This window comes from Sebastes umbrosus, chromosome 12, assembly GCF_015220745.1.
Source record: "Sebastes umbrosus isolate fSebUmb1 chromosome 12, fSebUmb1.pri, whole genome shotgun sequence".
NCBI classification, from domain to species: Eukaryota; Metazoa; Chordata; class Actinopteri; order Perciformes; family Sebastidae; genus Sebastes; species Sebastes umbrosus.
In genome coordinates, this window is record NC_051280.1 from 30,816,001 (window position 1) to 30,827,244 (window position 11,244).

The 11,244-nt window shown below is 44.4% G+C and overlaps 1 protein-coding gene across 4 annotated transcripts in view; it reads right to left on the reverse strand.

Annotated features, from left to right (window-relative positions):
* Positions 1 to 276: 276 nt before the first annotated feature.
* LOC119498858 (major facilitator superfamily domain-containing protein 12-like) overlaps positions 277 to 11,244 on the reverse strand; it is a 15,178-nt gene continuing 4,210 nt past the window's right edge. For all 4 annotated transcript variants that reach the window (XM_037787952.1, XM_037787950.1, XM_037787953.1 and 1 more), the window contains 9 exons: positions 9,086 to 9,296; positions 8,852 to 8,969; positions 7,329 to 7,559; positions 5,816 to 5,908; positions 5,604 to 5,696; positions 3,746 to 3,916; positions 3,556 to 3,650; positions 3,307 to 3,437; positions 277 to 2,003 (listed from right to left, as the gene is read on the reverse strand). In XM_037787952.1, coding sequence (XP_037643880.1) covers positions 1,960 to 2,003; positions 3,307 to 3,437; positions 3,556 to 3,650; positions 3,746 to 3,916; positions 5,604 to 5,696; positions 5,816 to 5,908; positions 7,329 to 7,559; positions 8,852 to 8,969; positions 9,086 to 9,296 — 1,187 coding nt within the window. In that variant the 3' untranslated portion in view covers positions 277 to 1,959. The remainder of the gene's footprint in view (positions 2,004 to 3,306; positions 3,438 to 3,555; positions 3,651 to 3,745; positions 3,917 to 5,603; positions 5,697 to 5,815; positions 5,909 to 7,328; positions 7,560 to 8,851; positions 8,970 to 9,085; positions 9,297 to 11,244) is intronic.

Consider the following 11,244-nt stretch of genomic DNA (forward strand, 5'->3'; position numbering starts at 1 on the left):
CACGCGGGATGCGAACTCCGGTCTCCTGGGGGAGAACCCTGTGTTTTGTGCTCGTCAGAGGTCGCTATCGTGTTATGTTATACCTTCTTTCAGTGATCTACCAGGTGAATAGATGATAAAACCTGCTAGTGGGTGTAGTAGGCCCCTACTGACCCACATCTATGGAGCTTATAGCGACTGATAATGTCTATTTAATATCCTGATAACAGTCTAATCGGCTGGCTGTAGCAACATTCAAGTGAAAATCTTACAACTTCCTGTTTAAGTGGCGTTTTCGCGTTGCAGCGAGGGCTCGATTCTCCTCGCCACGACGGTGTGGAGTCAGTTTTCACGTGTCCATCGACAGTCTGTGTAAATGTAGTGCTTTATGTCATTCTGTCGAGGAAAAATATAGTGCAATGACCCTTTAATGAAGCATTCCACTTCGAAAATCAGGACTGACTTCAGGAATGTAGTCGTCTGTCACATCAGCGTAACTAGCTGGTTAACATTGAACTTGACGGGACGTCAGCTTGATTTAAAATGGTCCCTGCGTCGTCTTTGGTGTTTCTGAGCTTGACCACTTTAATGCACCACATACTGTTCCTGGTTCCCTTCATCATCATCATCATCATCAATCCTTTTTTTTTTAGTAGTTCCCTTTTGAAGTGATCCACTTCAGCCGAAGCCTACAGTCAGGTGAACGTGTTCCCAGTCTTTCCTCTCGTGCTCTGTATCGTCTGATACAGCAGACGATTGTGACCTGGACCCTGTTTTCTCATCATTTTCCAACGTTCTGTATGATCGTATCCAGGCTGTAGCTGATTAACCGAATCCTAACCCGGGAAAATCAATCAGAATCATGTTTCATATTCATGCTCACAGCTCTGTGCTGTAGCAGTTGATAAGGAATCTAATTAGGGCTGTCAAAGTTATAACAACGCAAACTACTTGCTGACATACTTGCCAACCATCCCGATTTTCCCGGGAGACTCCCGTTTTTCATCGCCCTCGCCCGATTTAAGGCAATTTGTCACACTTTTTTTAAGTTAATAGTTTTAACTTGAACTAGTATAGTTCTAGAATAGTATTAACTTGAACCTGGGTCCTGTGTTGTGTCTTGTTATGTTTTGTTGTTGTCGGTTTTGTTGTTGTGGTCATTGTTGGTAAAGATTGTAATGTGATTATGTACTGAATTGTAGCCTTAAGAGTTCACAGTGCTTTGAGTGGACTCCAAGAAGAATATATGGGCTTCAGCCACAGCTGATGGAGATACGAATAAAATAAATAAAATACTCAAGTAGGGGCGAAAAATGAATAAAAACTGGATGAATATTAGTTTACGCCAGAGGTTCACACGCCAAGTTCAGACCAGAGGGGCGAATTATTCAGTTTTCTTTCCCGGGAGATAAAGGTAAAATCAAATGTTTAACATTAAAATGCCGTTGCAGTGTATTTTGTTATTTTCCCTCTTTTAAAGTCACCAGAATGAAGGAAACAAAGTCTCTGAAACTCTATTTTTCTGGGGAAGAACCTCAAGGTTGGCAAGTATGCTTGCTGGTTAGTTACGCCCAATCATATTCATCGCTTCACTTCCAGGAAATTAACCCATATCAACAGGATTTTTTATAACTTTCAGGCTGCGATTTTGGAAAATGATGGGAAAACGAGATCTGGGTTGAAAATGAGCTAGAGCTGTCAGTTTGAGCATGAAGTTTAAAAACTCCCTTCTCCGTTCCTCTGGTTTCCCTGCTCACTCCTGTAACTTTAACCAGAAGTGCTAAAATGTGCCGCAGTAAGTGCACCAGTCGAGCAGCCGGGCGGGAATCCCCCCCCACCCCGCTGCTTTTCCCCTGAAAAACTAAAAACGAATCTTAAAAGAGAAAGAAAAGTGAAAGCTCCTCCTGTCCAACTGAGACCAGCCCAGAGTTCGTGTTTTGCCTGTTGAGCTGCTGGGGTGAGTGGGGGAGGGAAGGGCTGTTAGTTGATTCTGGTTGCATCCTCAGAGCTGTCTGGCAGACCACCTACAAGCGCACACGCGCACACACACACACACACACACACACACACACACACACACACACACACACACACACACACACACACACACACACACACACACACACACACACACACACACACACACACACACACACACACACACACACACACACACACACACACACACACACACACAGGAAGGGAACTGTGAATGATTGACACAAAAAGCAATGCAGATACTAGGGCTGAGACGATTCACCTATCTCCTGATTCGATACTATTACGATACTTGGGTGCCAATTTGTTCAGTATTGCGATTCTACTAGTATTGTGCTTTGATATTACGATTTTTGTTCACTTTTTTAACACTAGACCACGGGGAAAAGTTGAATCATACCCTTCTAGGGACTTTTACTTTAGAAAATATCTAAATTAATACAATAAAAATGTTTGATTATCAGCATGTATGTAGTCAGAGATGTCCTGAAGTCAAATATATCAGGATCATTGTCAGGAGTTATTTATTAAATTTTTTTCCAGCAGCCCAAAAATCAAAGAATAAAGACATTTCCCTCACAGATTAGTGCTATTTTCTTTTTAATTTATAAGGGACATGTAATGTTTTATACTTCTGGTGAATATAATCCAATCAGTCTTATTTCTATATATGTATTTTGTATATACAGTTCCATTTGTTAACACCTTATTTTGAAAACCAGACGTAGTCTACTTCCTCTAACTTCTCCAAGGTGGTCTCTAGCTCTCCCGTCAGCTCCGTTCTCTTTATCCATCCATGGTCAGCTCCATCGGGGCCGTTTGAATGCATTTATATAAATGTCAGTGTATGGGTGCTCTACAGTCGTAGCATCGGCCCATTTGACCACGGAGATGAGAGCGACGGCCGGCTCGACCGCCACGTTACCGCGATACGATAACGTTTCCTGTCCGTGACAGAGTTAGCATGCAGCTTTAGCCGTGATGTCTAGCTCTGCCTTTTCCTGTAACGTGTGAAACCCAAAGTGTTTCCATACTTTACTGGATGTGTAGTGTTTACCACGATGGATTTAACCCTCCAACGTTTTCTACTTCCTCGTTTCGGCTCGCTGTGGTTTGTTGAGGTTGAACGGATATGACATCACGTTACTCAGACTACAACAATAAAAGCGGTACCTTCCTTCTACCTCCTCATAGACTCAAATGAAGTAAATAAATCGATTCTGGCGTTAAAAAAATCTATTTCAAAATCGATACATAGGTGAATCCATTTTTCCCCCACCCCTAGCAGATATGCTACATGATATATATTAGTATAGTTGTCCGACTCACGTGGTCTGATCCTGATTGGCCAGATGAGGATGGAGCAGAGCGCCAAAGCTGCGACGACTGCCACGCCTCCCGTTACTATGACCATGATGTAATGATAGAACCACACGCAGGCCGGACAGCACACCCCGGTACTGAGAGAGACGACAACATCTGTTAGCGTACGTCACAGTCTCAGATAGAACCAGCAGAACTCCTTCAAAATATCACTCCTCTTTTTTTTCCTTGTGGAACAATTTGTGGAGTACTCACTGGCAAGGATGCAGAGCCTGAATGACCATCACAGCCACTCCATTAGCCACCTTATCGGTGAAACTCATGGCTCCGTACACAAACGCTCCACTTTGCTGCACAGAGAGAGAGATGAAGATAATGGATGATGTAAAAGGACACATATCACCTCCCTCTCCCTCTCTCTCCGTCTCTCTCTCACACATCTTACCGTCTGATCGGCGATGAGCTCGGCCGTCATGGACAGCGATATGACCAGGATGGTGGCTGACCCCGCCCCCAGCAGCACGGCGGCCCCGTACACCCGCTGACCCATCCTGCCATCCACCAGCACCCAGTAGGAGAAGGCCATGATCAGCAGCAGGCCCACGGAGTAGGTGATCTGGACCAATCAGAAGAGAGACGCAGGTTCAAATCCAGCCCTGGCTTAAGCACTTCCTCTTCTCATCAGTGCAGATACTAGAGATGTTCCGATAACATTTTTTTCCTTCCCGATAGCGATTACGATACCTGAACTTGTGGTATCGGCTGAAACCGAGTACCGGTCCAATACCAACGTGATAAAAAAAATATATATAGTTATTTTTATTACTATTTATTACACAACGTTGTTGAATACTGCTATGTACAGCAGAACCGTTGCTATGTATAGCAGACCGTTGCTATGTATAGCAGAACCGTTGCTATGTATATCAGAACCATTGCTATGTATAGCAGACCGTTGCTATGTATAGCAGACCGTTGCTATGTATAGCAAACCGTTGCTATGTATAGCAGAACCGTTGCTATGTATAACAGAACGTTGCTATGTATAACAGACCGTTGCTATGTATAGCAGACCGTTGCTATGTATAGCAAACCGTTGCTATGTATAGCAGAACCGTTGCTATGTATAACAGACCGTTGCTATGTATGGCAAACCGTTGCTATGTATAGCAGACCGTTGCTATGTATAACAGATCGTTTCTATGTATAGCAGAACCATTGCTATGTATAACAGATCGTTGCTATGTATAGCAGAACCGTTGCTTTGTATAGCAGAACCGTTGCTATGTATAACAGATCGTTTCTATGTATAGCAGTACCGTTGCTATGTATAGCAGAACCATTGCTATGTATAACAGATCGTTGCTATGTATAACAGATCGTTGCTATGTATAGCAGAACCGTTGCTTTGTATAGCAGAACCGTTGATATGTATAGCAGACCGTTGCTATGTATAACAGATCGTTTCTATGTATAGCAGTACCGTTGCTATGTATAGCAGAACCATTGCTATGTATAACAGATCGTTGCTATGTATAACAGATCGTTGCTATGTATAGCAGAACCGTTGCTTTGTATAGCAGAACCGTTGATATGTATAGCAGACCGTTGCTATGTATAGCAGATCGTTGCTATGTATAGCAGTACCGTTGCTATGTATAGCATAACCGTTGCTATGTATAGCAGACCGTTGCTATGTATAACAGACCGTTGCTATGTATAACAAACCGTTGCTATGTATATCAGACCGTTGCTATGTATAGCAGACCGTTGCTATGTATAGCAGACCGTTGCTATGTATAACAGACCGTTGCTATGTATAGCAGAACTGTTGCTATGTATAACAGACCGTTGCTATGTATAGCAGATCGTTGCTATGTATAGCAGAACCGTTGCTATGTATAACAGATCGTTGCTATGTATAGCATAACCATTGCTATGTATAGTAGACCGTTGCTATGTATAGCACATCGTTGCTATGTATAGCATAACCGTTGCTATGTATAGCAGACCGTTGCTATGTATAGCAGATCATTGCTATGTATAGCAGACCGTTGCTATGTATAGCAGACCGTTGCTATGGGTGCAGTTCTAATGTCAGACTCAACATGGCTTGCTTGCGAGCGGTTGAAAAAACAGTTTCTTCTCGGCGTCTTCTCGCCACACACCTGGCTCTCTCGATCTAAATGATTACGGGCGTGCGGTGATTGCGTCACTTTAAGCTCGACCTGCGGCGCCTTGTAGTTCTTTAGCAAAAACAAAAACAAAAAAAAGCTCCTACACCTTTAATGTGTCAAACTTACAGATTTTCCAATGAGTTTAGTGACGGGCTTCATGATGAAGGAGGACAGGAAGCCGCTCACGTACATCACTAATGGGATCGTCGCGATGAACTTCTGTTGGAGGGAGAAAGAGAAAGAACGAACGCTGAGGAAAGACTGCTACTCTGACACAGATGTGGTCACCATGAACTAATAACATACGAAGAAGAACGATTGTGGTGATATGGTGTTACCTTGGGCAGGCTCAGAGTGTTGATGAGATACATTGAGATGTATGTCTGAGACAGATTGACTATTAACCTGGTAGACATGTAGAGTAAGGCCACCTGCAGAGATACACAGTAACACACAGGTCTGTCAGCCAGTTAAACACATTATGACACAAGACAACACGTGTTGTTGAAATAATTACAAAAAAAAGCTTTTAGTAACACTTCATTTTACAAGTCAGCAAATTTCCTGGTAATTAGGTGATAATTAGTAAGACATTTCTTTGGAATTACTGCCAAATTACCCCAATATTTACCTCCAAATTGATAAAAAAATTACTTTATTATATTATTATTGTTGAAAACATTTCGGAAAACCCAAGTACACACATACTTGCTAAACCCCCCCGATTTTCCCACTCCCGGTTTCCTCCCGGGGGTCATATCTCTCCCGTATTTCTCCCGATTTATGTTCGTCATCTCAGCGTGCTTCTGGAACTGAACAGTGTGTATAATCCCTACTGTTTCCACCCGGACGACAATAGAGCTACACCGACTGTCGTTTCCCGGCGGAAGAGAGCAGTCTGTGCTCGCGACACACAAGCCCCCCCAGGAAGAGCGCCGGTCGTCGATCCCAACATTTGTAGTGGCCAAACGGCGGTACTGCAACTACCGTGTCCGTCACGTGATGCCATTGGACCCAAAAATACTTTTCCCCATAGACTGACATTGGGAAAGAGATGTCTGTAACTCAACGGATAATTTTTTTTTAGGTGAATCAACTTCAGTACGAACACTCTATAATAGCCCTTATTTAAAAAAAATTTTTTTCTAAAGTTGTAAAACGCACTAATAGCCGAATCCAGAGTTATTTCCCTTGCTCCGTTCATGTGAATGAGACCCGGGCCGAGGGCTGGAGCGCAAGCCGTGACGACGGCGTGACGTTGGGACCCCGTGATCGAGTCATGTGACCGAGCGGACGCTACTGCGCATGTTCCATGTGCCCAAGATCTGGGTACTTTCAAGCCATTTTGGCTTCATGATGCCACTGAGCAACTTTCATAGGAATGAATGGGGCCCCGCCTCCAACGCTGTATCCAGTTCTCTTAACACATCCATGGCGACACAGCGGCAGTTTGAGCTCATGTTTAAGCTGCGTTCGTCACAGCGTGCAGCGCCCAAAGTTGGGCTTTGTTCGATGCAGCGAAAAGCCGTCGTGGTGCAGCGCAAGCTGTTGCAAATAATGTGTTTCAGAGCTCAGTGGTAGCGTTGTCACGTTGTGTGTGAAAGGACCTTCAGTGAGTGAGAGACGGAGAGAGAAATGGAGAAAACTAAGAGAAAGAAATACTCAAGTAGGAGCAAAAATAAATAAAATCGGATGAATATTAGTTTATTAGTTTTATCACCTAATTACCATGAAATTTGCTGACCTGCAAAATGAAGTGTTACCGAGCTTTCAAGTCAGTCCAAACACAGAACAACAACTAGCTGAGTAGCTTCAGGTGGAGCTCAGCTCAGGCAGGTTTGCTCTTCTCACCTGGTAAAAAGAAGGCTGCTGCAGCCAACATTTCCACTGCAGAAGAGACGAGGAGGTCTTATGGCGGGGAAGCAGGGGCCTCAGCTCCCCCTCCTCCTCCTCCTCCTCCATCCTCTTCCTCCCCTCCTCTCCTCCAGCCTCCCCTTCTGCTCCAGACCTCCTCTCTTTGATTCCCAGGTGGAAGAAGAGGGAGAAGAGAGCGCCGATGCCCAGCACGATCAGCGCCAGGTTCTGTAATCAAACACACAACGCAGCACAAGTCAAGGCGCATCATGAACCGGTATATGGCAAGCTGTTCTTTCACTTTCACTTCCTCCCAAACTGTGTGAATGTAGACGGTTTACAACTCTTGTACGGTCAAAATAAAAAAAGCAAAAAATAAACTGTTCTAGCGGTTTCTTTCTCGACTGCAGTCGGCTGACAGATCGCTGCATTTTCATCGTCAACAGGAGTCCTTCCACATCCCGCTCCACATTACCTCCATCCAGATGTTCAACTGTTACTCTCTACCCCTATACATTCCTATACGACTCATGGCGTGACAACCTTAGGCGCCTGAGCAATGGAGCAAGTGGGGCAAATGCATCTCCATTATTCAACTAGGGGGAGCAAAGTTATAGTTTATCAGACTTTCACCTTTAAAAAGGTATAATATGTAACTTTTCCTCATTAAAACGACTAGACCTGTGTTATATATTTTATTGAGTTGTGTACTACTCCAGAGAAGTCTGGGTTGTTTCTGGATGTTTAATTTGGTCTCCTGTCAGTATCATCACATCCTCTTTGTGTCAGCATTGTGGCTGTCTGCCAGAAGCTGGAAGAGTTGACTGACTGGTTCTCTCTGTTGTTTCAGTTCAACATTTCCTCATCAGATTCTGCAGTGTCACTGATTGCTAGGTAAACAATACTCGAGTGTGTTGAGTAGCACAACCTCACTCTGTATCCACTACAGTTGTTCCGATACCGATACCAGTATCGGAAATGCGTCAGATACTGCCCAAAATTCGGTATCGGCGAGTACGCCAGTCTATGTACCGATCTAATACCATAAGTATTAAGTAAATATAAGTATATAAGTATAAGCTGAGTTACAGACGTCTCTTTCCCAATCTAAGTCTATGGGAAAAAGTATTTTTGGGCCCAATGGCATAACGTGACGGACACGGAAGTTGTAGTACCGCCGTTTGGCCACTACGAAAATTGGCATTGATCTACACTGATGAGAAGAGGAAGTGTTTAAGCCAGGGCTGGATTTCAACCTGCGTCTCTCTTCTGATTGGTCCAGATCACCTACTTCGTGGGTTTGCTGCTGATTACAACCTTCTCCTACTGGGTGCTGGTGGATGACAGGATGGGTCAGCGGGTGTTCGGCGGCTGCATTATACACGCATCAATAAAGTGTTGAAACTGAGATTGCGTTTGTGCTACTGCTGACTTTGGGTCCCTCGTGTTCTGTTCAAAGGGCCCGGGTATGTTCAGTTCACCCACTGTAAAGTTGTCATTAGATTAGAACTCCTCCTCACCCTGAAGACAGGGATATCTGCCGGTCCTAGCACGTCATCGTCCTCTCCGGCCTGGACGTGGAACAGCAGGAAAGCCACCGCATACACCGTGATGTTGGCTATCACTGTGAACGCATACCTGCACACACACACACACACACACACACACACACACACACACGTAGGGAGAAACTGCGTATTCAGGATCTGTAGACTACCTCGCCGCGTGCACAGTCGATGTGTTTAAAACGTTACCTGTATGCAGTGAGTTCTACTTTAGCGTGCTCACAGGTGACCAGCTCTGGAATGAGAGACAGGTGGGAGATCTGGGTGGCGGCCCAGCCGAACTGAAAAACGACAATGAACGGGATGAAGTAGATCAAACTGGCCCACTGGGGGGTGAGGGAGTCACAGTGCAGACACTGGTTGAAGATGAAGGCGAAGGACAGCATCACGCTCAGTGTACCTGACACACACAGAGAGGCAAACAGAGGGCACAAACAATGACTTTTAGCATACCGTTTGTATCAGATCACCTCAATTACATCCACACACATGAACATGACTAGTTGAAACTTAAAGCTGGGGTAGGCAGTTAAGTTTTGGCGTCATTGGGCAAAAAAAAATACATAATCTTTATTACAGCTGGCGGCAGCAGCAGGGGCGGAGACAAAAAGATGCGGTCAGGTCGGACAGTTTGCAGCAGCCTTCAAAGAATTTACAGGAAGTCACAGGAAAAGTGACTTCCTGTTAGATCCGATCTGTAGGCTACTTGTAGTTTTCAGACCACGTTGGGATTTGTTTATATGTGTTTGTAAGTATATGTGGAAATGTGCGTGTATCTGGCGTTGGATTCTATCCTTTATTATTTTTATGTCCGCCTTATAATGCACTTTGTAATGAGCACTCGTTTTGATAAGTGCTATATAAATAACCTTCGTTATTATTATTATTATTATTATTAGGGATGCGCCGATACCAGTATCGGGTCCGATACTGTGCTCATGTACTCGCAAAACAGCTCCGATACAACGGCACCGATACAACTTTACGGCAGCGTGACGTTCACCTCTCGTCATCATCTTTCGGGTCCTATCGCACACGCTCGCGCTCCACCTCCTCGACGGTGTGGGCGAGACGGGCCGGTGGTGTGTCCGACCCCGCGGGACCGGGATCCCACGTGTGCATGACGTCAGAGCCAGTCGGACACAAATCTACCCGGCATGCGTTGCTCATTAGTGGTCTGATAAACAGTAAATTCATCTAAACTGGGTTGAAAAACGATGCAATCTGGTTGCCATGGTAATGAGTTACGTCTCACTATTAACCACACCTCCGTTCTCTGTTTGAGAAAGAACGTTAACTAAAAAAACATGAAGTAAAACTGGCTGGGGGAGGAGGGGGGGGCTTTAACTTTTTAAAACAAACAAACTCCAGTATATAATTTATATAGTTTATTCATTGTCACTGATACCCGATCCGGCTATTTGAGTCGACATCCGATCCGGTAACGGCATCGGTGCATCCCTAAGCTTCGCTGTGCAGAATGATCTATGTGCACATTCGTCTCCTGGAGGGGAAGAACGTTTCTCTGTGCTCAACTTATGACTCATATATCACAGCTAGTTTTGAGCCAATCATGGTGCAGTATGCACTTTACACAAGTGTGATCTTGTGACCAGCAGCTCAACTTACACAATATGACCTTGTAGGCAGTTTTTTATGAAGAAGCTTTCTTCTGTACGTGTGTGTGTGTGTGTGTGTGTGTGTGTGTGTGTGTGTCATTAGGATACACATGCACACTAGTCAAGTCATTCCACCGTGAAGGACGGAGAAGTCTTCTTGTAAAACATGATCTGGATCAATAAGTGTTCAGAATGAGAGCAGAGTCCAAACAGGAGTTCCATTACAAGTTACATGAGTAGTGTTTATGGGAGCATGTACATAACACGCTGACTGACAGAAACAAGGAGCAGGTTCAGGACTGGACGAGGGCTGCTGGACACTAGCACTATGTAGGACATTCACTGAGTACTACTACTTTTACTGTTATAGAAATATGAGAATTACCTATCAATATCATCACGTATCAATCAATAGTTTGAACAAAAACAAAACCTCATTGTCAGAAAAATATGACAGCAGAGAGTACACAGAATAAAACACATGTTGTCTCCCTCAGTGTTCTAATTCTCTGAATTTACACTTTACTGTTGAAGGGTAAATCATATCTGAATCTTGTGGTGCAGTAAAGTGAAGCCACCGTGTCCGTCTGTCCGTCTGTCCATCAATCTGTCTGTCTGTCTGTCCGTCTGTCCGTCTGTCCGTCTTGCCGTCCGTCTGTCTGTCTGTCTGTCTGTCTGTCTGTCTGTCCGTCTGTCCGTCTTGCCGTCCGTCTGTCTGTCTAGCTGTCA